Source organism: Perognathus longimembris, chromosome 6, assembly GCF_023159225.1.
Source record: "Perognathus longimembris pacificus isolate PPM17 chromosome 6, ASM2315922v1, whole genome shotgun sequence".
Lineage (NCBI taxonomy): Eukaryota > Metazoa > Chordata > Mammalia > Rodentia > Heteromyidae > Perognathus > Perognathus longimembris.
Genome location: NC_063166.1, coordinates 51,748,595 through 51,775,821, shown reverse-complemented (window position 1 = coordinate 51,775,821; position 27,227 = coordinate 51,748,595). Strand labels below are relative to the sequence as shown.

General features: G+C 43.0%; 2 protein-coding genes across 8 annotated transcripts in view; both read left to right on the top strand.

Annotated features, from left to right (window-relative positions):
• Positions 1 to 7,279, top strand: part of Rin2 (Ras and Rab interactor 2) — a 190,284-nt gene extending 183,005 nt beyond the window's left edge. For all 7 annotated transcript variants that reach the window (XM_048348724.1, XM_048348718.1, XM_048348722.1 and 4 more), the window contains 2 exons: positions 2,271 to 2,434; positions 5,237 to 7,279. In XM_048348724.1, coding sequence (XP_048204681.1) covers positions 2,271 to 2,434; positions 5,237 to 5,557 — 485 coding nt within the window. In that variant the 3' untranslated portion in view covers positions 5,558 to 7,279. The remainder of the gene's footprint in view (positions 1 to 2,270; positions 2,435 to 5,236) is intronic.
• Positions 7,280 to 16,063: 8,784 nt separating this feature from the next.
• Positions 16,064 to 26,841, top strand: Naa20 (N-alpha-acetyltransferase 20, NatB catalytic subunit). The gene is made up of 6 exons (XM_048348727.1): positions 16,064 to 16,173; positions 20,748 to 20,772; positions 22,970 to 23,060; positions 23,775 to 23,910; positions 26,002 to 26,147; positions 26,336 to 26,841. The coding sequence occupies exons 1-6, from the start codon at positions 16,121 to 16,123 to the stop codon at positions 26,419 to 26,421; spliced, it is 537 nt and encodes a 178-aa protein (XP_048204684.1). The 5' UTR covers positions 16,064 to 16,120; the 3' UTR covers positions 26,422 to 26,841.
• Positions 26,842 to 27,227: the final 386 nt, after the last annotated feature.

Sequence of the window (27,227 nt, the reverse complement as noted above, 5' to 3'; positions counted from 1 at the left end):
GCCATTTCCCAGCCAATCCTTTGCTGCTTTGTTTGTGAAGCAAATACTAAGTAAAGATCAACAATCCAAATCTCTGGACTAGTCATTGCTGAACTTCCATAGGGAACTTACACCATAGATGGTGGGTCAGGAAACTTCAAAACCTTGGTATGGTACAGCTCAACTGTTAAGCACTTGCCTAGTATGTGTGAATCCTTCAGTTTGACCTCTAGTAACATGCACGCGTGCGCGCGCGCGCACACACACACACACACACACACACACACACACACACACACACACACATCCTCTGTCCATGACCTGAATAACAAAGGCATTCCTTTGTCAAGTTTACAGGGTTCACTGATGGTGATGCCAAGTAAAGCCTTTTCCCTCCTTCCTGATGATGAGAGGGTTCTTCGGGGTCTTATGTGAGCAGTTAAATACTTTGGCCATGAAAATGACACACACAAAGAACTCATCCACAACCAACTTCTGTTCGTGAATGGATAAATTGCCCATGTTTGTTTTCTTTAGTAAAGGTATACATTTCTGGAGAGCACATTCTATATCTTACAGATACACCCCATACTCCATGACTGACTTAGGCTCACAGTAGTGATTCAATGGATGGATATTTTCACAAACAATGCCTCTAAGTATAAAATGCATAGTGCCCAATTAGGGAATTTAAAAAACAAATTCAGGGGGCTGGGAATATGGCCTAGTGGCAAGAGTGCTTGCCTTGTATACATGAAGCCCTGGGTTCAATTCCCCAACACCACATATATACAAAATGGCCAGACGTGGCGCTGTGGCTCAAGTGGCAGAGTGCTAGCCTTGAGCACAAAGAAGCCAGGGACAGTGCTCAGGCCCTGAGTCCAAGCCCAGGACTGGCAAAAATAATAATAATAATAATAAATAAAAACATATTCAGGTGCCCCCTAGTGGTGCTTGAGCACAGTGTTTACAAATTCCTTGACAGTCACCTAGTTCTATTTTAGGACAAAACTAGTAGCAATACCTATGCATCTCACAGCCTCATCTGTCCCAGTGAACACAAGAACTCAATCTTAAGTACATCACCAAAGGACATCACTAGCTTTTCCTTTTTATTATTATTATTATTGTTGTTGTTATTTTGGTCCATCGTAGGGCTTGAACTCAGGGCCTGGGCACTGTCCCTGGACTTTTCTGCTTCAGGCTAATGCTCTACCACTTTGAGCCACAGTTCTACTTCTAGTTTTCTGGTGGTTAAATGGAGATAAGAATATCTAGGACTTTCCTGCCCAGGCTGGCTTTGAATTGCAATCCTCAGATCTCAGTCTCCTGAGTAGCATGGATTATAGCCGTAAGCCACCAGTGCCTGGCTTGATTATTTTTCTTAAATAACATTTTGTATTATCTTCAAGGAAGAAGAAAGGACATTAAGAGGGAGTTTAATGTGTTAATATTTTTGTGAGCGCACTTGTGCATGCTGCCATTATTATCATATTTTGTTTAACTAAAACTTAGAAACTATTCTCTTTACTTTAAGCCTAAAAGCAAGTATTTTCAGGAGATTCCTGGACTAATAGGTGACTCTGGCCTCTGAGCAGCTGGCCCCGCCCCCTCACCTGCCTGACCTCCTCCCCAGCTCTGCAGTGGGCTTCAGACTCCGATCTTCCATGCTAGCCTTCTTTCACAATTGTCCCTTAATAAAGTAAAGGTTTTGGCTCTCTCAGCCCCTAGAAAGGAAATTCCATCAGTGGAAGTCTGCTGTCAATTCATCAGGGCTCCTAGCTTCAGGCACAGGCCTGCACCACTGGAGTGGATAGATGAAGGAGTGGATGGTGTGATCTTGGGTGTGTGCTTTTGTGGGAAATTGCATTTAACCCTTCATATCCAGGGATTCTGTGTCAACCAACCACAGATTGGAAATATCTAGAAAATACTTCCGTATGAAACAAACGCAAGCTTTCTCCTTGTTGGTATTTCTCCAACAATGCACTACTATCACAATGACGAATGTAGCCTTTGTGTTGTTTTAGGTATTAGACATAATCCAGAGACTAGAATACTTTAAAGCATACAGAAGGATGTATATAGGTTGTATGTAGATCTGATGTCCTTTCATAGAAAGGACTTAGCACCCAGGGCTTGTCTCCCAGGGGCAGGGAGTTATGGGCCCCATCTCATGGTGAGACTCAGGGATAAGGGAACAGAGTTACCGTTCCTAATGCTAGTGCCTCTCCACATGTCATCACCGGAGTGTGATGCTCTTAGTCACTCCCCTCTCCTGCCCTTCCCAGGGGGCTATTACTTGACCAGCGCCTATGGAGCACTGTCACTGATAAAGAATTTCCAAGAGGAACAAGCTGCACGCCTGCTCAGCTCGGAGACCAGGGACACCCTGAGGCAGTGGCACAAACGGAGAACCACCAACCGAACCATCCCTTCAGTGGACGATTTTCAGGTACTCAATTGAGCCCACACCATGGAAGTCCCCTCTTCCTTCCCCGGGAAGACAGAGCTGGCTCCCCCTGTGCCTTCCAGCTCAGCGTCCCTCCCCCCACCGCCCTCAGTCTTTTCTGGGTTGAATCATTTGATGGAAAACAGATGTTTCAAGCCACTCTTGGACCTGGTTGTTTGACTTCTATTACTTTACAAATTTATAATACAGATGCCCTTGGACTTACAGGGAGTGGGGTCAAACATACCAGAAGCAGACAATGCTTTGAATGCATCTCACCTACTGAGCAGCCTGACCTGGCAAGTCAGTACACTACAGGGAGCCCGTTGTGTCCTCCACTGCCCTCCAGCATCACAAAAGAGGACTGAACCAATCTTGCCTGCTTGAGAAGAGATCTGGATTCAAAATTTCAGACTAGAGTATAGCTCAGTGGTTGTGAAAGGCTCTGAGTTCATTGCCTAGCCCACCCCCCAAATTGCAAAGTTTGAAATGCCATTTCCAATGAATGCACCATCATACTAAGTATGATGTATGATTATTTGCTTGCCATCTGTACAATTGTGCACATGTCTTTGAATGAGAGTCTGAAGATTAGAGCTGGGATTATAAAACCCCACTGTGAGCTGATGGATCATGCCTCTCATCCTAGTTACTCAGGAGGCTGAGGTCTGAGGATCGTGGTTCAGAGCCAGTCTGGGCAGCAGAATCTGTGAGATTGTTATCTCCAATTAACAAACAAAAAGCAAAAAGGGAGATATAGCTTAACTGGCAGAGTGCTAGCCTAGAGCAAAAAAGCTCAAGGACAACACCCAGGCCCAGGGTTCAATCCCTAGGACTGGCACAAAAACAACAAACAAACAACAAAAAAAGAAACAACAAACCCACTATGCTTTGTTTTCTGTGTGCCATGTGGCAAGATTCCTAGCAGGGAACTAGAAAAGCAAGGCAACATGGACCCCAATTCGTCTTCCTTGCCTTCTTCTCCCTTCCTAATACTCTGAAAATAACCAAAAGCTACATTTCGTTCAATGACAACCCATTGTTCAAAGGCAAATTCAGCATGTTCTTCTCAAAGATGACAGAATTCGCAGAAATTTCCTTCAGATACATAAATCTAGAAATTGAGAACACATGGTGGGTGCTCCCCTCCCCCTCGGGGGTTGTTTAAGAACATGGAAGTGTGAAGTGTGCTAGCACATCCAGATCCCTGAACAATGCAAGGGGGAGTTCCTGAGCTGCTACGCCCTCTGAGATCTCGTTGCACCCTGTCCATCCATGGCAGCTTCTAACCTGGGAGATTCAGAGCCCCGCCCTTTGGCAACTGCCCTCCCCTTTGATCTTGCTCACTTTCAAGATGCAGAAATTTTCAGCACCCAAAGCTGAAACGCCTACATTGGAAGTCACAGACACCCAAACACCTCCTTGCCTTGAAGGTGGTAAAGGCAGAAGATCACTTTCTAGTTCTGTGCCCATGCACAAGTTCCTTAGCTTCTTTGTGCCTCAGTTTCTCTGGTGGTTGAGTAGAGGCAATGTAGACCTCTGTCTTCAGAAATCATTGAGTAAATGCTGTATACCCAGTGTTAGAGCTCAGGGTTGGCAGCGCAGGTGGTATAGGAGAGGAGTAGGGGATGTGCACTGATGGGATATAGCCTGCATTCTAAACACCAAGCGTTCAGATCCAAGGATATGGGTCTGGATCCCCCCACTAACTCACCTCTGCAAAGCCATCAGGCTGGCAGATGCCCTCCGCAGAAGCAGATGTGAAACATCTTACATTGCCTCTTTAGCTGTCATTGCAACCATAAAAGAGCCAAGGCAGTGAGCACGCTTCCAAGCAGTCACCAGATCTAGAACAAGGAAATAAAAACGCTTTCTCAATGTGAGGCAAATTGGATGGGGCCTTTTCTATCTTATCTGGAAATTTCACTCTTAAGGACATAGACACTGAAGGACTTACCCAGGGAAACCAAAATCCTGGTGCCCCTGGTTATGAGTTTTGGACTGTCTGTGCCTTCACCTGCTCTCTGTGTTGTAGGAGACCACAGATTTCTCATGTTTCGGGATGGCAAACACATGGCATGGTTCTCAAGTCCAAGCCTGCAAATGTCTCTCTTCATTTCCCTGCATTGCGACTTTGGGCTTCATACATGTCAGCTCCAGTCTTCTAGCAGATCCCACATACTCCTCCCTCTGGGTTTTTCTTTTCCCCCACATTACACCAAGAGCCACTTGTAGCCTTATATTAAGTTTAACCACATGAAACATTGTTTAGGGAGCCCAAACATCAGCAGTTTCTTGGGGCTCAACCTAGCTTAATTTTTCTTGCTTAGGCTCCAGAGAAAAGCACTGTGGCCCAAAGCACATGGTATGGCTGTGGGGTCTGGGAGTTTAAAATCTCTTCCTGCTGACTCCTGGATTCCATTCTTCTGCTGCTTGGTTTGTCTCAAGCTGGAAATAATCCTGACTTTGGATGTGGTTCACACTCTTCCACAGGGATTTCTTAAGCAGGTTTATGAGGGATACAGCGAGGTGAAGCCAGGGCTGAGTGGACTTCCTGTTGCTTCTATTTGCAAATGAGCTAACATGTGACCACTGTGGTGCCATACTGTAGTCTTTCTCCTGGCTGAGATTCAGATCAGCCTCTTTTCTTGCAATCCAAGCTTCATGGCCTCACCTTGGATATCACCAGACAAATAATCAGAGCCATGCGGCAGCTCACAAATTCCACGTCAACACTTGCCTTTCATCGGGAGATGTGTTGCTATCTGGTTGTCTCTTCTTTCTGACATCTGTTTCCATCTGCAGAATTATCTCCGGGTTGCATTCCAAGAGGTCAACAGTGGCTGCACAGCAAAGACCCTCCTTGTGCGCCCCTACATCACCACGGAAGATGTGTGTCAGCTCTGTGCCGAGAAGTTTAAGGTGGAGGACCCTGAGGAATACAGCCTCTTCCTCTTCGTAGATGAAACATGGCAGCAGCTGGCAGAGGACACTTACCCTCAAAAAATCAAGGCCGAGCTGCACAGCCGGCCCCAGCCCCACATCTTCCACTTCGTGTACAAGCGCATCAAGAATGATCCTTACGGTGTCATTTTCCAGAATGAGGAGGACCTCACCCCCTCATAAACAGCTCGTGGGACTTCCCATAGGTGCCTCCACAAGGGGAGCCTCTGGCTGCCACATACTTGAGCTTAGAAGGCAGTCCGTTCCTGGAAGGTCCCCTCGGTTCAGTGACTGAGCCAGCCAGCCACAGGTTGACTTGGTCAAGGGCATCTTTAGCCACATTGTCAGGCAAGGTAGTTAAGATGTCTTCTCCAGCAATGGAGAGTTGCAATTGGTGTTTCAGGTATCCACTGAGATTGTCCACTGCCTGCCCCAAACCAGATTGACTTCCATGTATGTATATGTGCTGAATGAACAGGTAAAGGTACAGCTCTTCTCTGGAATTCAGCAGCAGGTGTTTGACAAGACTGTCCCTTGGCAGTGCGTCAGGAACTTCTCCTGTTTTGAGGCAAGCTCCAATCTTCCCTCTCCTTTTCACCTCTTCTTATGCCCTTTTTCTTTCCCTTTACCTCTCCTTTACTCCTCTCCATTCTCCTTTCTTCTTCTTCTTCTTCTTCTTCTTTTTTTTTTTTTTTTACAAAGAGTCTTTGTGGTTTTATATATTTCTAGAAATGTTTATAGCAGTTGCCGGTTAACTGTCAGGATTGGTTTTTAAACTATTTTTGTAACTTTAAAATATTTCTATAATTATGCATGTGATTTTTTTTTAACATTTAATATTTGAAAATAAATCTCTTGCTGGATCTGAGAGTATCCCATGTTAAAAGTCTCTCTTTTGTAACTGGATATTTCGGCAACATTGTGGGGAGAGACTGCTGAATTTCTTACAGCAATGTATTCCTGACACTGGCCGCAGAATGCCTTTGGAAATCTGATGTACTGTTACCTTATGCAGATTTAGAGTTGTTGTGCTCTGTGTGTGTGTGTGTGTGTGTGTGTGTGTGTGTGTGTGTGTGTGCGTGTGTGTGTGTTTTAAAGACGTGATGCTGAGAATAAGAAAAGAAATGAATGTAGAGAGAGAGAGAGAGAAATGTAGACTCTGACAAATGACTAAGGAGCTCAGGCTGGTTCAGGCTCTATGCAGGAACGTAGGGAAAGGAGTCAGAAGGAACCTATGGAACAATATTGTAAATAAGCAATGGGGTTTGGCAAAAATTGATTCCCTATGGTACCTGCTTTAGGAAAGTGGAAAAAACCCATGAGGACAAACAAATCAAGAATAACTCCCCTCACTCATTTTCCACATTACTCAAACCTAGCAGCATCCAATTAGTGGGGGCAGCAACTAAGTAATATCTAATGTGGCTTTGGTTGAGCTCAATAAGAAGCTGTAGCAAAAGAAGAAAACCCTCTACGTATTATAGATACACAGTGTCTGAGTGTGTATCTCAGTGCTAGAACACTTGTATAGTATACATAAAGCCCTGGGTTCAATCCTCAGCTCTCCAAAAAGAATTTTTTTAAACAAAGCAATAGACAGTGAAGTTAGAATATGTTTGATTAGTAAACAGGTTGTGGGTGCCCATCCAAGGAGGGTTATATATCAGCATAACACAAGTCATTGAAATTTTATGTTTTTTGTGCTATGTAAGAATGTGTCATCACCGAATTTAGGGGCTTTGTGCCTTGAACCTTTTTCAGCCTTGATTTTCGTTGTACTAGAACCCTCAGCACATAATTGTTGTGCTTCCTTTTGTAAATGATTTTTAAATGAAATTTTGCACATAATACATTGTAATACTGTACCATAATCCTGTGTGAAAAATAATGTTTTTTGCAATATTCTTTGGTTGTGTGTTTGTGTTTGTTTTAGAGTCATGATGTAATGAGGCACCAAAAGACCATTGTGTAAATGGGACATGAAATTTACCTATGATCTACTTCTGATTGAGTTTGTGGTTGTGGTTAGATTATCTATGGAGAGTAAGCAGAAGGTTCACATTGTTCAGAAGCTTTTGGAAAAAAAATAGGAGGAGAGCAAAAGTTATCCTCGTGGTTGGGGCCAGTGGCTCACATTTGTAATCCTAGCTCCTCAGGAGACTGAGATCGTAGAATCAAAGTTCAAAGCCAGCCTGGCAGCAAAGTCCATGAGACTCTTGGCTCCAATTAACCAGCAAAAACCAGAAATGGATGTACGACGCAAGTGGTAACGCATCAGCCTTGACTAAAAAAAGCTAAGGGATGACTCCCAGGTCCTGAGTTCAAGCCCCAGTATGAGCACCAAAAAAAAAAAAAAAGAAGTCATCCTCTGACCTGAAAGTGTTTTTTTCACAGTGACTTAGCACTAAAACAAATCGCAGTTACTCTGAACACAGTAAGGACCCCGCAGACAGCTCCTCCCCGTCCTTAGGCAACCTCTGGCTTGTCCCGACTGAGAGTTCAGTGTGGTTGCGAAATTGACAGAGCAGAGGCATGGCCTTCATTGCTGTATTCCTCATCCTTGGAACCAGGCCAGACAGATCCTATGTGCTCATTGGATACTTGTGAACTGAAAACACGAGTTTAGAAGCATTTCTAAGTCATCAGTATGGCAGCTCTTTAGAGATCAGAACAAGGGCTCAACAATCTACCTGCTTCTGATATTTGCCATGAGTTAAAGGATCACAGGTAAGTCTGAGGAATTATCCTCCCAACATTCTCAACAAAGGCAGCATGCTATTCTCATACTTATAAGTCAGTCCCCAGTGGGTTGAAAGCAGGTCACGACATCTGAACTGGAGACAGCTTGAGGAGCTTCTGGCGAGATGAGAGCCAGATGAGAATAGTTAAAGCTAATGTGAGCAAAAGGAAACATCACAAGACCATCCTTGGTTTTGTCATTGGGCAATGCTTCCCTGTCGGAATTTCAACACACCATGTGTCCTCATTTTTTTCCCCCACGCAGGCATTTCTCACTTCTCAAATTGCCAGGAAACAGACTCTGCTGAAGTTTGGATGGAATCAAGAGAGAGAGAGAGTAAAAATATATGTGCTGCACAGAGGGAGAGAGAATGCATTTCCAAAGCTAAAAATATGTTTGCAAAGTGGAACACTGGCCAGAGGAAGGAATTTTGTTTTTGATGTTGGATGAGCTGCCAAGTGTCCACCCCCACCCCCCACACACACCTACCCCTTGGGGACACAGAATAGAAATAGAAATTGTCAAAGTCATTCATATCATGTGGAAGCTAGATCTACAAGCATGCAGAGCTGACAGGAAGCACAGGCTGAATGCTTCCATTCACAAGTGCGCTCTCACCTCCACGGCAGCTGGGCTCTGGTTCAGTCAGAGACATTGAAGTAAGTGATTCCTCTGAGGGAAGTGGCCCAGAAAGGTCTCTATGGTCCACAGTATGCAGGGATACACAGCATTTCAACCATCTGGCAGGATTTGAAGGTACAATCATAAGTGTCATCATTTTTCAGACCATTTTCATGGAGGTGAGTTTGAGAGCAAAAGTATTGTTTTGCTATCTGTTTTTTTTTTTTTAAAAAATCCTCATCAAGTTGAAAATAGGTTTTAAAAACTTATATTGCAGAATCCTAAGCAGACAATAAGGATAGGGAGAGAGGAAGACATGCAAAAAGGGAGCGAGAATGGAGGAAAGAGCTGGTGTTTGTCCCAGGAGACAATTTTCTTAAAAAATGATCTGCTGTTTTGGTTTTTGGTTTTCGCATCAAAGAATGAGTGGCAACCCACACAAAAGTTCCCACATGAAGCTGCAAGGAAAGAAGACCCTGAAAAGTTTTTAGAATATTTTAAGCTAGTTAACAGTGGCTCAGGCTTGTAATCCTAGCTATTCAGGAGGCTGACATTTGAAGGTCCATGGTTCAAAGCCAGCCCAGGCAGACAAATCTATGAGAATCTTACATCCAATGAATTGCCAGAATGCCCAAAGTAGAGGTGTGGCTCAAGTGATTAGAAAAAGTGATAAAATAGAGCCCTAAGTGAAGAAGCCAAGCCAAAGTTATAAAACCCTGAGTTCAAGTCCTGGTATTGGCACAAATATATATGCTAGGAATGAGTGCTAGCCTAGCATGTGAGGCCGGGCCCTATATTCCATTCCCAGCATATGAGACAAAGAGAGACACAGAGACAGAAAGTGGAAGAGAGAGGAGGGAAAGGGGATTGGAGTGGAGGGGGAGAGGATAAGAAGAATTTCCTGTCTTTTGTGTACATATGGGAAGGATACCCAATTGAGAGGATCAAAAAGTGAATGCTATGCTGTTCATTAACTTTATTATTGATGGTGGAGATGGTATATGTGTAAGACAGAGAGAATGATATATTAACATACACAGATATGAGAGAGAGAGAGAGAAAATGATGTATAAACATACACAGACAACAGGAAGTCCAGCTGGAATGCCCATGTCCCGTAGCATTCCCTACAGTAGAATTTGTTCCAAGAAAAGCAAAAGAGAAGTTACAGAGACAAACCTTGCTGGTTTTCCAGTCATGGCAAGAGCAAAAGCCTGGGATGAGCCCTCTCTGCCCCCACAGGAGTGTAAAATAACACCTCCAGAAAGAATTTCCCTTTAAGTACATCAACAGTTACTGATTATTTTGACAACTTCCCCACCTTTAAATTTTTGTTATATCCATTACTTGTTTAGATACTAATATATGCATTTTTATTGTTCAACAAGTTTACCCTTATAAAGTATTATGCTTTACCAAAATAATGAGGTATCTGATAGAATTATCATTATTTCTTTTATCTAGACTTGCTAACTCCTGCCAGTTCTACAGCTTATGGAGGAATAAGCTTATTTGCCAGATTGCAGTGCCACTTTTCTTTCTCATCTTCCTTTCCATTCAATTTACTGATGCATAATGTATGCAGAACAGACATAGATATCACTTGTGCACGAAAAGAAAGAAGAGCTACAAATGAAAACTTGTTAAATGCTCCTTAACCGATCAGAAGTAAGTATGTAAACGAACCAGCTCCCCTGGAAAGCTTCTGCTTTTCATTAGCTTATGTGAATATAATACTTGGGGTATTACAAAAATCTCATTTCACAGGTAGTGTAAGATGGTCCAGTTGAAAATTTAATCCATGGAGCAACCATCCCAGTCTTGTTGTATGCGGGTCACTAAGGTGGGGCTCTAACCCACGGCCAGACCTGCGGGGGTTTTATCCTGAATTCAAAGGAGACTCCAAGACACTCGGTTAATGGGCTAGGATTTTATTATCTGCACTCCCCCACTTGGGGAGTGAAGAGCAGCCCTGAGCCTCAGTAAACCTGGGTTTTAAAGGCAAAAAAAAAAAAAAAACCACATGCAGGTGGTTGAGCAAGTTAGGCAAAACAAGCAAATACACACACAGATGCAGAATTGGCAGAGTGGTTACAGATGATTACCATTCTGGTAAACAAGGTAATATTGACCAGAACACATTCCAGGTTTTCCTTTTCAGATCCAAGACCAGACCACATTCCAGTTTTTTGTGTTCTTCCGAGTTTTACTCCTGTTTACCGCATTCCAATAACCTGGTTTTCAGTTCCCTAACTATATTTCTGGAATTTCCCCATCCTCCACGGGGCCCTCCGAGGAGAGTCATCGTGGTCTGCATGTCACAGACTCTGAATTCAGATCCGCTGAATTGGAATCTGCAGTGGAGCCAAGAGCAGCTCAGTGGCCAGTGCTTGCCTAGCGTGAATGAGGCCATGGATTGGATCCCCAGCGCCACAAAACAAACAACAACGCAATCTGTGTTTTCAATGAAATCCCACATGACTTACACGTGCATTTGTATTTGAATTGAACCACATTAGCTCAGGGAATATTTGAGGCACTGGGATTTGTGCAAATAAACAAATGTAGTAGATGCACTATTGTTGTTCTATCCCTAAGAGGGAGGAGAAGACAGCTGTGTTGCTTGCTAAGATTAAGACATAATCGTGCCGAAAATCACTTTGTCAAGAAAATACTGCTTTCTCTTTCAATCTTGTCTATTGGGTTTAGGGTATTACTTTTTTTTTCATTTTAGAGGTATTAGTAGAGAAATGCTATATACAACTTGCCATATTTAATTGAAAGCTATAGTTTCAAATTTCCATAGTAAGTGCATCCGTATACCCTAGTTAGCAAAACTGGAAATAGAAAATTATATTGATGGCCAGGGTCAACACATTTATCCTGTCCAGTATTATTGCACAAAACACAATTTGTTAGGTTTGTGCTGATACAAGAACTTGAACTCAGGGTCTGGATACTCTCCCTTAGTCTTTTCACTTAAGGCTGGTGCTCTACCCCGCAAGCCACAGCTCCACTTCCAGTTTTTTGATGGTTAATTGGAGAAAAGAGTGTCATAGACTTTCCTTCCAAGCTGGCTTTGAATCTTTATCTTGAGATCTCAGCCTCCTGAGTTAGTTAGGACTATAGGTGTGAGCCCCCAGCACCTGGCTGAAAGTACAATTTTTAAAATGAAAGCACTCACGCACACAAGCTGCTCTTTTGCTTAGAATGTACCAAAACATAGACTTACTGTGCACTGTGTACTTCTCCCATGCTCTGGAGAAAAAGAAACAACAATAACAGACAAAAGGCCAAGCTGTTTGGTTGTTTTAAATGGGAGATTTTGCAAGAAGGGACCTGAGTCTGGGTCAGCACTATTTACAGACAGCATGTGGTGTTTTGTTTCAATGAGCAGAAAAATATTTTGCGATTAAATGTGGTAATAGCTTGTAGCTTTTTCCAATGAAGCAATAAAAAGAATTACTCACTGTAAAAGGATAAATAAAAAGTTCTATGAGTCATCTTCAATGTAGGGAAAATGTGCAAACTGGACAGAAACTGTTTTCCTGCATGATAAGAATAAAAACGAATGCACTGACAGAGAAGTCAGTAACAGCACATCTCGGGAGAAAGGACTGGGGGAACCTTTGGGGAATGTGAAGTAGTTTGTGTTTTTCAGATAAATTTATCAAATTTGCGGTGACAATAGTGTAAAGGCTATGATTTTTTTTCTTTTTAGAAAATCAGGTTTATTAAGATGTAACTTACATGCAGTGAAATTCACTCTCTTTTTACTATATGTTCTATGTAGTTTAACAGGTACATTTGGTTATGTGACCACAATTATTACCAGTGTTGTGCTCCTCCCCTGCTCCTCTTGTGCTTCCCCCTAACACAACCCCAGGAAAACCCTAATCAGTTTCTGTTCCTATAATTCTAGTTTTTCCGAAATGTCATAAATGGAATTATCCAGTTTACAGATGTGTGTGTGTGTGTGTGTGTGTGTGTGTGTGTGTGTGTATTGGTACAAGGGATTGAACTCAGGACCTCATGCTTTCACCTAATTTTTCTGCTCAAGGCTGGTACTCTACCACTTGAGCCACATTTCCAATTCCAGATTTTTGCTGATTAACGGAAGATCACAGTGTCTTGGATTTGTTTGCCTGGTCTGGCTTTGAACCTCAGTCTTAGATCTCAGACTCTTGAGTAGACAGGATTACAGGCATGAGTCACCATTTGGCTTAATAAGCATGGAGCACTTTTGTGTGAACATTTAACTTTTCATGTCTCTGGCTAAATGTTCAAGAGTGTAGTTGTTGAGCGAAATGATAGCCATGTGCTGTTTATTTATTTATTTTTGGAAGGAATTGTTTTATTGTCGGTACGCAGAGTTTATAAGCCATGTAGCCTAGAATGGTGGTGCCCATCATTGGGAAGGTTAAAATGACATGATGAAAGCAAGGAAGGGGGTGACAAGTATGACAGGAAATGTATATGTATTCACTACCTTAAGTATGTAACTGTAACCCTCTGTACATCATGTGGACAATTAAAAAAAAAACCAACCTCTGTGAGAATGTTCATAGCAGCATGATTCCTAGTAGACACAAGTGCAAGCGGCCCAAATGTCATCTGCTCAGGTGACGGGAGGGAAGCTCCAAGGACCCCAGCCCCATGAAGACCCTGTGCTCTGTGTGGCCTGAAGGCTGGCAGCCTGCCACTTCCCCCTGCCAGGAGGTCCTGAAGGTAACCTGTCAAATCCATTGCTCCATGGAGGTGTAAAAATGAACGGGCCTACATCAAGTTCAGCGGAGGAGAAGCTAATCTGGAGAGGAAAGTCCAAGGCAGGCTCCGCTGCCCGGACCCAGCTGGGCATCCGGATGAGGGGAGACAACAGGCAACATGTACGCTTGCACCACAGCTCTCACATTCTCTGCAGGTCAGCTTCACCAAGCGCATCTGCGGCTGCGGTCGTCCAGCCTCTGGTTCTGCAGCTTCTCGGTGATGAGTGTCCGACCCCGCGCTTCCACGGCCGCCGCCGACGGCTGCAAAGTTGGTCCAACAAGTGGCGGCCGGCGGGCAGAGGCCGCGCAGGCCGCGCGCCGCGCATGGGGACCTGTGCTCAGTTTATAAACTACCAGATTGTTTCCTAAGGAGGCTGTACCAGCTTACTTTCCCACCAGTTATGAATAATTGATTCCAATTTAAATTTTAGGGTGTAAATTTCAATGTGTAACCACTAAATTGTCTGAGATTAACTAGATTTAAAATGTAAACCAGGTACCAGTGGCTCACACCTGTAATTCTAGGTATTCAGGAAGCTGAGATCTAAGGATCCTTTTCAAGCCAGCCTAGGCAGGAAAGTCCATGATGTTCCTATCTCCGAAAAGCCAGACATAAAGGTATGTATCAGGTGGTAAAGTGCCAGCCTTGAGCAGGAAAAGCTCAGGGACAGCATCCAGGCCCTGAGCTCAACCTGTTAGGTCCTCTCCCTGAGGGCTACATGCAGATGCCCCCACCTCATTAAGTCTCCACCCAGTTACCTGGGTAACCTGCAGACCTGGAGGCAGTTACCTCCCCTTTCCCTGAGGTCACCTCCTAATCCACCTGGCCACACCCCTTGCCCCTGCCCTAAATAAAGCAGGGCTGGGTGGGGGTCTCTCTCTGTCTCTCTCTGTCTCTCTGTCTCTCTGTCTCTCTCTCTCTCTCGCTCTCTCGCTCTCTCGCTCTCTCTCTCGCTCTCTCTCGCTCTCGCTCTCTCTCTCCCTTCTCTCTGGCCATGGATCATCTTGGCCACAGGCCAGCAGTTCGGTAATAAACTTTCTTTCCTGCCTGAATACCGCGTGGCGTTCTCCTTTACCGGCTACCTACTTTAAAAACCTAACACAACCCACCCTTTAATGTTCATTTAATGTGGCACATTTTGCTAATATAAAATTGCTTCTACATCTTCTCCTTGTTTAAATGCACAGCAGGTGGAAGCCACACTCCCGGTGTCACTTTTGCTCTTCTGCTGCAGCTGCATTGTCTGTGGATTCCTGGGCATCAATTGAGTTTTCCAGGGGTTATTTTATACTCCTGTACGTTTTATTTTGTGCTGGTGTTGAATTTGAATTCAGGGCCTGGTCCCTGTCCCTGAGATCTTGTGCTAAAGGATAGTACCCTACCATTTGAGCCACAGCTCTACTTCATGCCTTTTGGTAGTTTTTGGTAAAACTTTCTTGCCTGGGCTGGCCTTGAACCTCAGTCCTCAGACCTTAGCCTCCTGAGTAGCTAGGATTGCAGGTGTGAACCACCAATGCCCAGCTACACTCCTTTATTGCTGAGATAACTGGAGCTAAGCCCTTAGGAGATCTTTGTTATGAAGACTACCTGCTTCTTCAGCCATCTGATTTCTCTTCTCCTATTATTGCAGGGCCACAGGTCTGGGCAGCCCATTCTTAGAAGGTTCCTGGATAGCAACTAGAACCTAGAGGAGTTATGCATGTGTGGATTTTGGAACTTGAGCTTCTTGTGATTAGTTATTAGTAACTGCCTCCTCCCAGACTACTATCATAGCTGCTTAGCAAAGAGGACTAAGGAAAGAACTACCCAAATGATACAATGAACTAATTTCTAAGCCTTTCCACCTGTGCTGCCAATTAAGGTAGTCACTACTCTTGGGCTATCAGGTGCTTAAAATGTGGCTGGCACAGCTGAATAATGGAGTTGTTAGCTTTTAACTAATTTTACCTTAAAAAGGGTTTTAAAAAACCCGATGATCCATTTGGTTATTTGAAAACAGTATTTTTAGGTAGCACTTGGATGTGAGAATCTCCTTTGTACATACGTTGTATAAACCAAATGTGGAACAAGTATTTCCAATGGCACTTTCACTGTTTGTAGTATTAAGCACATGTAAAAGACACAATGGATTTCAAAGTCTTAGAATTTAAAAAAGGGTAAGAATATTAATTTTTTGTATTTATGACATGTTGAGATATTTCGCATATCCTTGGCAAGAATATGTGACTTTTAGTTTTTTTTTCAAATTTTTATTATCAAACTGATGTACAGAGAGGTTACAGTTTCATACGTTAGGCATTGGATACATTACTTGTATTGTTTGTTACCTCATCCCTCATACTGTTTAGTAGATTTCACCTTTATTTTTATGCTTTCAAATGTGGGGCAGCGAGACCCACATCTCACTTGCAGAAGAACTCCTCCAGGATGCTCCAATTTCCCTAGGTCTGGCAATTCCCGATGCCGGCCACCAGAGAGAGCTGCGTCGTTGCTGTGTTGCTGAGCCGCTCGTTTCCCCGGAAGTCGTCTTCCGCCCCGCCCCGCGTCGTCGGCGCGCGAAGTGACTTCCGGCGGCGCGGGCGCGGGGTCGCGGTGAGCCGGCGCGGGGCCGCGGCGCGATGACCACCCTGCGGGCCTTCACTTGCGACGACCTGTTCCGCTTCAACAACATGTGAGTGACGAGTGGGCACCCGACGTCGCTCGCCCCTGGTCTGGCCCTGCCAGTTGTACCCGGCCGCGCCCTCCTGGCCGGGATGCCCTCACCGGAGTCTGGGGAAGCCGCCGGCGTCTCCCCCGGGGCGCCGGGGGTTGAGGTGCGCCGGCCTCTGTGACCTCAGCCCGGGCGTTTAAATTCCCTCCCGCCACCCCACGGGCCCATGGGGACGGACGCCCCGCGGGCTGGCGCGCGGGGTGACGGCGGGATAAGGGAGCGGTCCCGGGCTCGGCCCGACTCCGCCGGGCGCTGTCCCCCCGAGGGCGCTCCGTGTGCGGTGGGTGCCTGAGTCCGAAGAGCGGGGCTCCACGTGCAGTGGATACCCGCATCCGAATTGGGGGGGGGGAGGGTGTCCCAGCCGAGTGGCCATGTGAATCTCGCAGCCCGGCCGCGGATCGAGCGGCCACTGTCCCTGGGTCGATTGAGTTACAGTAGCTGCGCACCCCCAGACCACAGACCCTTTTCCATTGAGTCGTGGAGTGGGCAGATGCGCTGACCCCCGGCGGCAGTCTCCTCCAATCACTTGCCAAGTACCAGTTTTTAAAAGAAAATATTTTAGCGTGAAAATTTGATGAACATCCTAAAAGGTTATTTTTGCAATGAGCTCCTGGATTCTACAGTTGACATTTTGCTTACATTGACTTTGTCACATTTCTGCCCGCTCATCTATCCCAGATCCACTTTTTAAAAACATCAGGGCAAATCAGTACCTGATAAGCAGAGAGCAAGGGGTTGTGATTCAAGTGTTAGGAGGTCAGAAAGAACGTGGGACGAGGTGACGGAATGTCTCAAGCCGCCACAAACTTTGAAGGATGAAGAAGGTACTGTGAGGAAGGAGTTGAGGCTCACTGGTGAGAACAGGTGAAGTATGGTTGGAGAACAGATCCGTTTGAGTACAGTGATTGGTGTCTGGAGCTGAGCAGTCAGAAACAGGTGAAACAGGTCTTTGACTCAGTTGTTGGATTAAGATCTTATCCTGTGGGGATTTTGTATTGAGCCTGTATTCAATTGTTACTATCATCTATACCTGTTTTCAGGGCTCATGGAATAAGCCACTCAGACTTTACAGTTCTGTAGTGTACAGATGTCTTTTTGATTTATGAGTAAAGTTAAGGTACAACATGCTTGAGTTGCCTCTTATTGATGGAACCCACTCATGTGGGGATGGAGAAATGAGTCTTATCCAAGGAGATTGGAGTGTGTGTGCAAGCGTGCACGTGCATGCACACTAGTAACTGGGGCTTACACTTCAGGGTCTGAGTGCTGTCCTTAGCTTTTTTGCTCAAAACTTGCATTCTACCACTTGAGCCACTCTACCACTCCCAGATTATTTTAGACATCCAGATTTTCGGTTGTTTGAGAACTACTGCTCTATGTTGAGACTCCACAGGAGATAGGTTCCAGGACCCATCGTGGACACCAGAGCCCAAATGATGCTCTCAAGTTCCTTATTTACAATAGTGTGGTAGTGTAAATGCCTGCAAGCCTCCCATATACGTTAGTCTTTAGATCACTAATAATACCCAATACAAAGAAAGTGCTTTGTAAATATTTCTTACAGTGCTGCTTAAGAGACCTTGCATGCACGTACAGTGTTCTTAAAAAAATGTTAATATGAAGTTGTCTGAATCCATAGATGTGAAGTGCTGACCTAACCCAACCAGTGGACGCAGTGGGGGTATGAGTTGTTGGTGTTGGAAACATCCCTCTGATGTCAGAAAATAGATAAGAGATTAGGATTTTGTCAAGGCATTCTGTACAGAAGGGTAATTTGCTACTTTCCCCAGAGCTAGGAAGGCACACTAGGTGGGGTGGCCTGCTAGGTTTTTATCCTGGGGAGTCAGGCTCATATTTTCTTTACACTTAGTTATCAGGGTGATGGGATAGCACAAGGAAATTAGAAAGCACTCTTAACCATTAGTGAAAGGCTCCTATGGGGAGAGTGCTGTCCTTTTGAAGCAAAGGCGCACATTGCTGGAAATGGGTCTGGGAATGATTGTACTGATGGCTGCAGTGGAAGAGGTTGGTAAAGTCCCTTCTTTAACTCCATTGGTAAGGATTCATACCCTTGGCATGCCTGGCTGGTTACAAACACCACAACCTGTTAGATTTCCCGTATTTGTCCATTTTCCCCCTTGGTTTGGTAAGGTATGGGGTATAATTTTTGCCAATCCCGGGGGCTTGAACTCAGCACCTAAGTACTGTCTCTGGCTTCTTTCTGTTCAAGGCTAGCACCCTACCACATGAGCCACAGCGCCACTTCTGGCTTTTTCTGTGCATAGGTTCCTAGGAATTGAATACAGGCTTCATGCATGCTAAGCAAGCACTCTGTCACTGGGCCACATTCACAGCCTGGGAAGGTGCTTTGGTAGTTTGGGGGTGGGGGGGGAGTCTGTTTCTGGGAACAGCAGTGACAACATCGTACAGACTCATCAATCTCAGTGTCCTAGAAAAGAGCTGTCACACATCTCTGCTTTTTGAATTTGAATTAAGAGTGCCACCCCAGCAGGAATGAGATTCTTGAGCCTCTAGTCTTTTTTTTGAGAGGTGGGCTTGTCGGTCTTGGGCTTTGAACTCCGGGCCTGGGTGCTGTCCGTGAGTGCTTCAGCTCAAGGCTAGCACTCTACCACTGAACCACAGTGCCACTTCTGGTTTTCTGGTGGTTAATTGGAGATGAGCCCAACCCGGCTTTTAACCTCAAACCTCAGATCTCAGCCTCATGAGTAGCTAGGATTACAGGTGTGAGCCACCTGCGCCCAGCTGAGCCTCTCTCACACAGACATAACTGTCACTCTTATTTTAATGTGCTGACAGAATATTTAATCCCTTCCAGCCAGGCACTGGTGTCCCCAATACCCAATTGAAAGGCTGCATTTACCAGCCAGAGGTCTTCGTGGGATTAGGTTTGTCTATTGTGAATCCTAATCCTTCCTACTGGTTCCTTTCCAGTTGCTTCTGTCCCAAACAGAGATACCCTTCCTACTGCTCTAAAATCCTAGTTAGCAATGATTTTTGTATGTGGTAGCAAACCCATCATCTTCCTCCGATATCTATGAGCTCAGGACATAAATACTTAACAGTTGAATGAGTAATAATCTTTTTAGATTTTGCAGTGCATCGTTTGTCATGCATCAAACTTGATGGCTTGAGGGTACTATTAGTAATATTAATGACTAAAAGGACCTGAACCTTTTGGGACTGGGCCTTTGTAGACCCTACCAGGGGCTACCAGATATATTACCTGGGACATCAGACAGTATAATTACAATTTTATTGTTAACTTGGTATGTTCTGGGTGTGAGATGACTGTTCTCCTGGTCTGGAGGTGGAGTCAGTTTCTTTAACTCAAGGGTGGTGTCTCCAATTCTTTTCAGCATATGTTTAAGACGACCAGGAAGAGTCCTTCCTAGGTGGGCTCAAGCTTATTTTTTTTTCCCCCTAGGTCAAGATCAATACCAGGTTGATGAGGGGCTTTTGCCAACAGCTTCCCCCCTTTTTCTGAGAGCCAAGTAGTAGTTGGCAGCCTTGAAACTGATTGGCTTGTTTGGAGGCTGTAAAGCAGAGGTTGCAGACTTCAGAACTAGTGAGAGGGATGATAAATGCAATATCCCCTTCCCAAAGGGGAACTTCTATTCAAGAGGCAGACTCAAGGTGAAGATGGAACAGACCTAGGGTTGGCAAGGCAGTCCAGAGATGAATAAAGCCAGGTGCAGGTTGAACACCTCTGTTTTCTGTGCCTGATCCTAAAATTAGTGCTTTGGGGACCACTGCATCCCTCAGATTGCCCAATAGTGGTAACTGTTCTCCTTTGTTGCCTCCAAGGTGGAGGAAGGGGGAGCCTCATCTTTAAGAAAGAGAGGTAAAGTCTAATACATTGGTCCCTGCATAACAGCAGCACCTCTTCTCAGGGAATGTGTACAGTGTTGCTTGGAATTCCTGGGGGTCTGGGGCTCACCTCAGTCCTGGAATGTCTGAGTCTGTGATGGGTGGGGCATGCAGGCTCTACTCTTCCATGGGCACCTCTGTCTAGATAGGCAGGCAGATTCTTGTGGAAAGATGGCAACAGCATGTGAGATACATGCCTCCTAGGCCCCCTGTTCTAATACTTTGTTATTTAGAAGAGAAGCTTCTGATGGAATTATTAAAGCAGCAGCTAAAAATATATAGGTGCCAGGTGCTGGTAGCTCATGCCTGTAATCCTATCAGGAAGCTGAGATCTGAGGATCATGTTCTGAGGCCAGCCCAGGCAGCAAGTCCATGAGACTCTTATCTCCGATTAACCAACCCCCCAAACCAGAAGTGGAAGGTGGTATAGTACAAGCCTTGAACACAAACTCAAGACAGTGCCCAAGCCCCGTGATCAACCAAAAACAAACAGTGTGAGTACTTTTGTATTTGCTGTTTCAACTCATGGCTGCTAAGTAGTAGACAAAGCACATTTTTGTTTTCTTGTGGCAAATTACTTTTAGTTTTAACAAACTTTACCTTTTGTGAACACTGCTTACTATTAATATTTCTCTTGTTTTTTTCAGTAACTTGGATCCTCTTACAGAAACTGTATCCTTTTAAAAAAAGAAAATGAAGGTTTGCCAAGAGCAAAGAAAACAAAAGGAAAAACAGATAGGGTAATAAAAAATTTAAAAATTCATAAATGGGGGAAACAAGCCACACTGAAAAAATGAGACACATTGTCTTAAGTCTGCCTGACACACTGTTACATATGAGTAACAACACTGCAGCTCCCCTGACCCTCAGTTGTAAGCATGCTGTATACACACCAGGAAGTCCCATGACCTCAGGAAGACAGCTTATTGTCTCCCAATGTGAACCAAGTATGGAGATGACAATCCTTTTTGGGAAAGTGCTGCTTTTGAGAAGTCAGTGGCAGCCAGGCTCTTGTAGTTATCCATTCTCCCCTTCCCAGGGTAGCCTTGATCTTTCTGTTCCTGGTGACTGGTAAGGCAAACCATCACGTATGTGTTTATGGCAGAAGAATCAACAGGGGAGGTGAGTGTCCTTCCCGTATAAAGCTATCTTTGGGAAGTACCACACAGACCTGAGCCTCACTGATCAGTGGCTGCCTACTCTACTATCTAGTCCTCTTTGGTAAATCAGGCCTTGATACTAAAGTGAACAAAAGATTTGGAATAATAGCTGGCAATCTCTATTATGCTTCCAATAAAAAATGGTCACAAATATGTAAAGCCAGAGTGTTTCTTGATTATGCTTAAATAATATTCCCACAATCTTCAGTGGCTTAAAACAACCATCAATGGCTTAAAAAGTAGACTTTTGGATTTTTTCCACACCCATTCCACCTATTAACTAGTAATTTACCAAAATAGACTAATGAACATACTAAGAATTCTGAGTTCAGTCTCGCCAGTATGAGGAGCCATATTTAATATACTGAAACTCAGTGCTTGATAGTGGTGAGTGAAGAAACATAAAATTTTAGTGACCTTACCAACTGGTACAGTTTTTCCTAAAAAATGTTATGAAATAGAGGCAGCTATGTCAAAGGTTGGTAAACAAAGGTCAACAGGCCACATTTGGATGCCTGCTTGCTCTGTAATACATTTTTATTGGGACACATTCATGGTGGTAAACGGCTGAACAAATTAGGCTGCATTTGTGAAGCATTTATAAGAAATGTAATTTATGACCCAGATGGTTGTCTGGCAGGAGGGAGGATATTTAACTTGTTTCTTCATGCAAGTGAATACTGCACTGAAGTAATAAAAACTGAGTGCAGGTACAAGCAACAAGACAATGTATCAAAAACAAAGTTGAGAACTAAGGAAAAAAAAAACTTGAGACTTTCATTTGTGTTAGGTTTTTGTCACTGTCTAGTAAAGGAAAATGTCAGGATGCCAGTCAATTTTGATGGTGTGCTTCCAGTGACTAAAGTTTAGAGTAAAAGTCTTACAATCCGAGTATATCTAAACATAACTTGCTGGGCCCTAGCAGTTGATTTAGGAGGCTGGAGACAGGATGGGTGTTTCTGGGGCTTCTCTACGAGGCAGAGGAGAGATGGTTATGGTTATCAATGGCTAGCTGGCCATGCCAAGGGTTATAGTTGAGGAGTTCTCAAAGCAATGGCAAACACTGAAAAGGTTTTCCCAGTTTTTCATGTATTATTGGCGAGTACTCTTAAAGAATTACACCATAAAAACAAATACAGGAATGAGTATATAGCTGTAAGGACACCTCAGGATTGAAGAGCTAAGTGATGAGCAAATTATCCCAGCATTTACTCTTAACATATTTGATTTCTTAATCAGCTTTTAGCTGAGTTGTTAGAAACTGAATCAGCTTAACATCTTATTGCTGAAGCAAAAGCAGTAAGTAGCCATTAATTTTCCAGTGCAGTCATGGAACCATATATGTACTGAGCATCTGCTTTGTGCCAAACACTAGAGAGCAAACATGACATTCATGGTATACAAGTCTCAAGTGATGACAAATGCCACCCAGAGACATTCCCAGTACGGAAGCAGACTTGAACTTTGGAGGCCTGGTTTTAGTAGATGATGTCATCTCTGTTCCACATTTGTTGTATTTTGCTTGAAAAAAATCAGTGCTAATATAAACATTCAATGTAATGTCATGCTTATAGAAATCTTTCATATACAGAGCTGAGAATAAAGTTGCAACTAATATTGCTTTTTAAGAAAACTTTTTTCAGAATTTCCCCTTAAATGAAGAACTTCTTATTGTCCATTACTTTTCACATTCCTTAACAGAACTCTAGTATGGGATTCCTTTTTACTTACAGTATCTTGCCCACTGGCCAGAGTATTTCATTGTTGCCGAGGCACCTGGTGGAGAATTAATGGGTTATAGTAAGTATAATACTTGTAGTACTTAGGGCAAGTAGTTAAGATTTTAATACACCACTTCAACCTGCTTTATGAGATAGAATTGGAGCCATCGTATTTATGATGCCTTTAATTCCAATGCCTCCAATTCTATATTTCATTCAATACTACATTGGTCTCTTTAGTTTTAGGCACTGTGTTAGGTCCAGGGTATGGTACGTAGCAGTGAACCTAATATAAAAATCATAATCTCAAGTCATCTTGGATCTTTCATTCTATATGTTAAGCTTCTGTGGGTTTATTTGTTACAGAATACAAGGGTATAAGGTATCTTCATTTAATTAGTTGCTTTGCTAACAACTTGAGCTATGTGGACATAGGTGGATGTAAAATATATCCAGGTCCTTTATTCAAAATTAGTTTTTACTCTTATATTTTTTAAACATTTCCTAAATCTACCTCTAGAATGAAATATATAAAAGTGGTAATCATTAGCTGATTATTTCAAATAGAATTTAAAAATTAAAACCCTGTCAATATGGGCCCAAACTCCACCTATGCTCTGTGTAAGTTGCCTATTGCTGTTTGCCTGTATTGAATTGATAATTTTGTTACCCAAATGGCCCTTGACAGAATAAGGTTCGCCCACTCCTGCTTAACAATGATGCATTGAGCATTGACCACACTGTGTATAAATCAGTGTGTCTAACTATTGCATGTATTTTTTGTTGTTAACAGTTATGGGTAAAGCAGAAGGCTCAGTTGCTAGAGAAGAATGGCATGGACATGTCACAGCTTTGTCTGTTGCCCCTGAGTTTCGGCGCCTTGGTTTGGCTGCTAAACTTATGGAGTTATTAGAAGAGATTTCAGAAAGGTGAGATCCTATTTTCAAACACACTACTTTGTAATTTAGGAGCCCTAATCATCTATTTGTTGAACATGTGTAGGATTATAGTTCTCACCACAATTGTCACATACTCAGAAAGAATGGTATTATTGTTCCTGGTTTGCAAAACGAGGCCTGTAAGCTGCAGAACTGATCAAAGACCAGCCTTCAAGTAATGTTTCTTTTAATGTTCTTGTCACTAAGGCAGATGCTCTGAATTCTCTTCAGATTGTCCTGGACATCATTTTTGGTGTTTCTAGTTGTTTCTTTTTGAGACAATGTCTCATTATGTACTCAGACTGGCCTCTTGATTGCTAGAAATAATTTTTTTAATGGGATGTATACCTGTTGGGCACTAAATGACTTTAAACTATTCATTACAACACCTGTTTCCCATTGCTTGCCATGTGTGTTTCTTTTTCACCAAAAAGTGGTAGTTTGCTCCCATCTTAGGAGAGAAAGAAATGTCTCTGACCAAGAGGATAGATATAGAGACAGTTCTGGAGTCTGGTAATTTCCAGTTATTGGATTTAATAAAGGCAAGTTTTAAAAGAAACAATTGTGGTTACAAATGTTCTGTTTCAAGTAGAACATGAATTCAGAGACTTAAAGACTAGCATAGATATTCATTTCAGCTAATATCACTCAGTTCCTTGATTTAACTTTTTTTTTTTTTTTTTTGCCAGTTCTGGAGCTTGGACTCAGGGACTGAGCACTGTCTCTGGCTTCTTTTTGCTCAAGGCTAGCACTCTACCTCTTGAGCCACAGCACCACTTCTGGCTTTTTCTGTTTGTCATGTTGAGGAATCAAACCCAGGGTTTCATGCATGCTAAGCAAGTACTCTACCGCTAAGCCACATGCCCAGCCCTAAAAAAAATTTTTTTAACCAAGTATTACTGACATCTGTTGAAAAAAAAAAGCATTGCTGTGTAGTGGAAAGGGAGAAAGGAAATGGATTCTAAAAGTGCCTGCCACACATTGAGTAGAAAATTAAGTTTGTTTTTTAGGATGGCTTCTAAGGTACCTGCTTATATGTATATATCTTTACATGTATGCATTAAAAAGGAACTAGCAAAATATTAGTGGACTAATTCCTGTAGCAACAGAGTGCTTACCTAGCATTTGAAAGGCCTTGGGTTCTATCCCCACTAGTGCAGAGAACCAACTGCCTATATTCTACTTACAAAAAAAAAAAAATTATTGAAGTACATGAAAACTGTAGTAAGTTGGCATACTTATATTGATAATAGTTCCATTATAGCTGAAGTAAGGATCACTGTATATAGATAATAAAAGATGTTGACATTAACAATTGAATATTTTATGTACCCAGAAATTGGTTAAGGATACAGAGCAAAAATCAGACTTTCTGGACCATAGTATCAGAATACCTAATACCTGTTGTATAGTATTTTTTTTAACCTATCAAAATAAGTTGCAAACCCATGATCTTGGCTCGGGATTTTTTTTTTTTTTTAAAACTGGTCCTGGAGATTGGGGCCTAGGCATTGTCCTTGGGCTTTTTCGCTCAAGGCTAGCCCTCTGAGCCACTATGACACTTCTGGTGGTTAATTGGAGATTGGAGTCTCATGGACTTTCCTGCCTGGGCTGGTTTCAAACCATGATTCTCAGCCTCCTGAGTAGTTAGGATTATAGATGTGAGCCACTGGTGTCCAGCTGCCTCACAGGATTTTTAATCAGTAGGCAAAACTATTTGTGGTAGAAATGTGCTAAGTATGATTCTGAAATTCATAAGCAGAAGAAACTATAGTAGGAAACAAGGAGGTGAGAGTCTGGAAACAAAGGTGTAGGACCAGAGTGAGAAAGGGATGTTACTAAGCAGAGACTTGGCTGCTACTTGCTTCCCTTAGCTACACTTGGGCCATGGCCACACAACAACTTATATTTTAAAGTAATTTTAAGGAACCAAGTTTGTACTGCAAAATGATTACCATAAATCCTAAATAATTAAAATTGCTGTTATGATGCATTCAGCTTTAGGTCATTAATAACCCATTATATGAGTAGCCCTGTTACTTACTAGGGTTTCTAACATGCCTTTTTTTTGTTTGTTTAAAGAAAGGGTGGATTTTTTGTTGATCTTTTTGTACGAGTGTCAAACCAAGTTGCAGTTAACATGTATAAGCGGCTGGGCTACAGCGTATACAGGACAGTCATAGAGTACTATTCAGCCAGCAACGGGGAGCCTGATGAGGATGCTTACGGTAAGCTCCCTTTCCTGAAAGTTACTCCAAAGAAGTATAAAATTGCCTTCATAAACTAACTTCTGTAAATTATTACTTCACTGTTACAAGAACAGACTTCTCTGATAAGCGCCTTCCTGGGTGGGTTTTGGTTAGGTCTTCTGGGGTTTACCAATATACTTAAAATGTATTGCTATTCATCCTAACAGATATGAGGAAAGCACTTTCCAGGGATACTGAGAAGAAATCCATCATACCACTACCTCATCCTGTAAGGCCTGAAGACATTGAATAACCATAGGCAGTGGTTCTTAGGCAGATGTTCCAGATAGTTTGTATTCTATGTATTTTCAAAGGATGACATTGGAATAATAGGTCTAAAAGACTTCAAGAACATTTACCAATTTCAACTCTCATTCATTGTTTTACAGCAAATAGGTTTGCTGTAGTAAAATAAAATCCAGTCAAGAAGGCAGCTACTAGAAGGATATGTTCCATTGTCATGGTTCACAATAGGCATAGTATGCCAGGAAAAAAAAGCCTTGCTCTAGCCACCTCCTTGATTCTGTGCCTGAGAACCACTGCTGTATATACATAAATTTTTTATTTTGTACTGAACTGTTGAAGCTTTAAAAGCATATATAAAATGTATAAATTTAGATGTATAATAAAATACATTGTTGACTATGAATTTTCTGGAAAAAAGTGCACACCTGAAATGACCTCTACCCAGGAAAATTAGGTTTTCTTCTTTCTGCCTACCTGTTTTTATATTGATGGTCCTGGATCTTTTCCTCCACTACTTTTATGCTTAAAGTCTGCTTTTCCAAGAGGAAAAAGAATATATTTCCCAAAGGCCATATAATTGGACCATACATACTGTGTATTTTCATGTGCAGTTTCATTGCCTGTAATATGGGAAATACCCAGAGAGTAAGAAAAACACACACAATAGGAAATTAGGGTCTCACTGAGCTGTAAACACTGGCTTGGAACCCCTGGGTTAAAGTCACCCTCCTGCTTTAGCCAACTGGATAGTTGGGACAATAGGCATACCCCACCACAGTTCATTACAAAGCTTTAGGGGAAAATAAAACCTTT

What these genes read in the sequence shown, in the direction of transcription:
- Naa20 (XM_048348727.1), top strand. Translation starts at nt 16,121, where the DNA reads ATGACCACCCTGCGGGCCTTCACTTGCGACGACCTGTTCCGCTTCAAC. An exon ending in TGGATCCTCTTACAGAAACT is followed by an intron (nt 20,773 to 22,969) that starts GTATCCTTTTAA and finishes ACAGAACTCTAG; the next exon opens with TATGGGATTCCTTTTTACTT. An exon ending in GCCTGATGAGGATGCTTACG is followed by an intron (nt 26,148 to 26,335) that starts GTAAGCTCCCTT and finishes TCATCCTAACAG; the next exon opens with ATATGAGGAAAGCACTTTCC.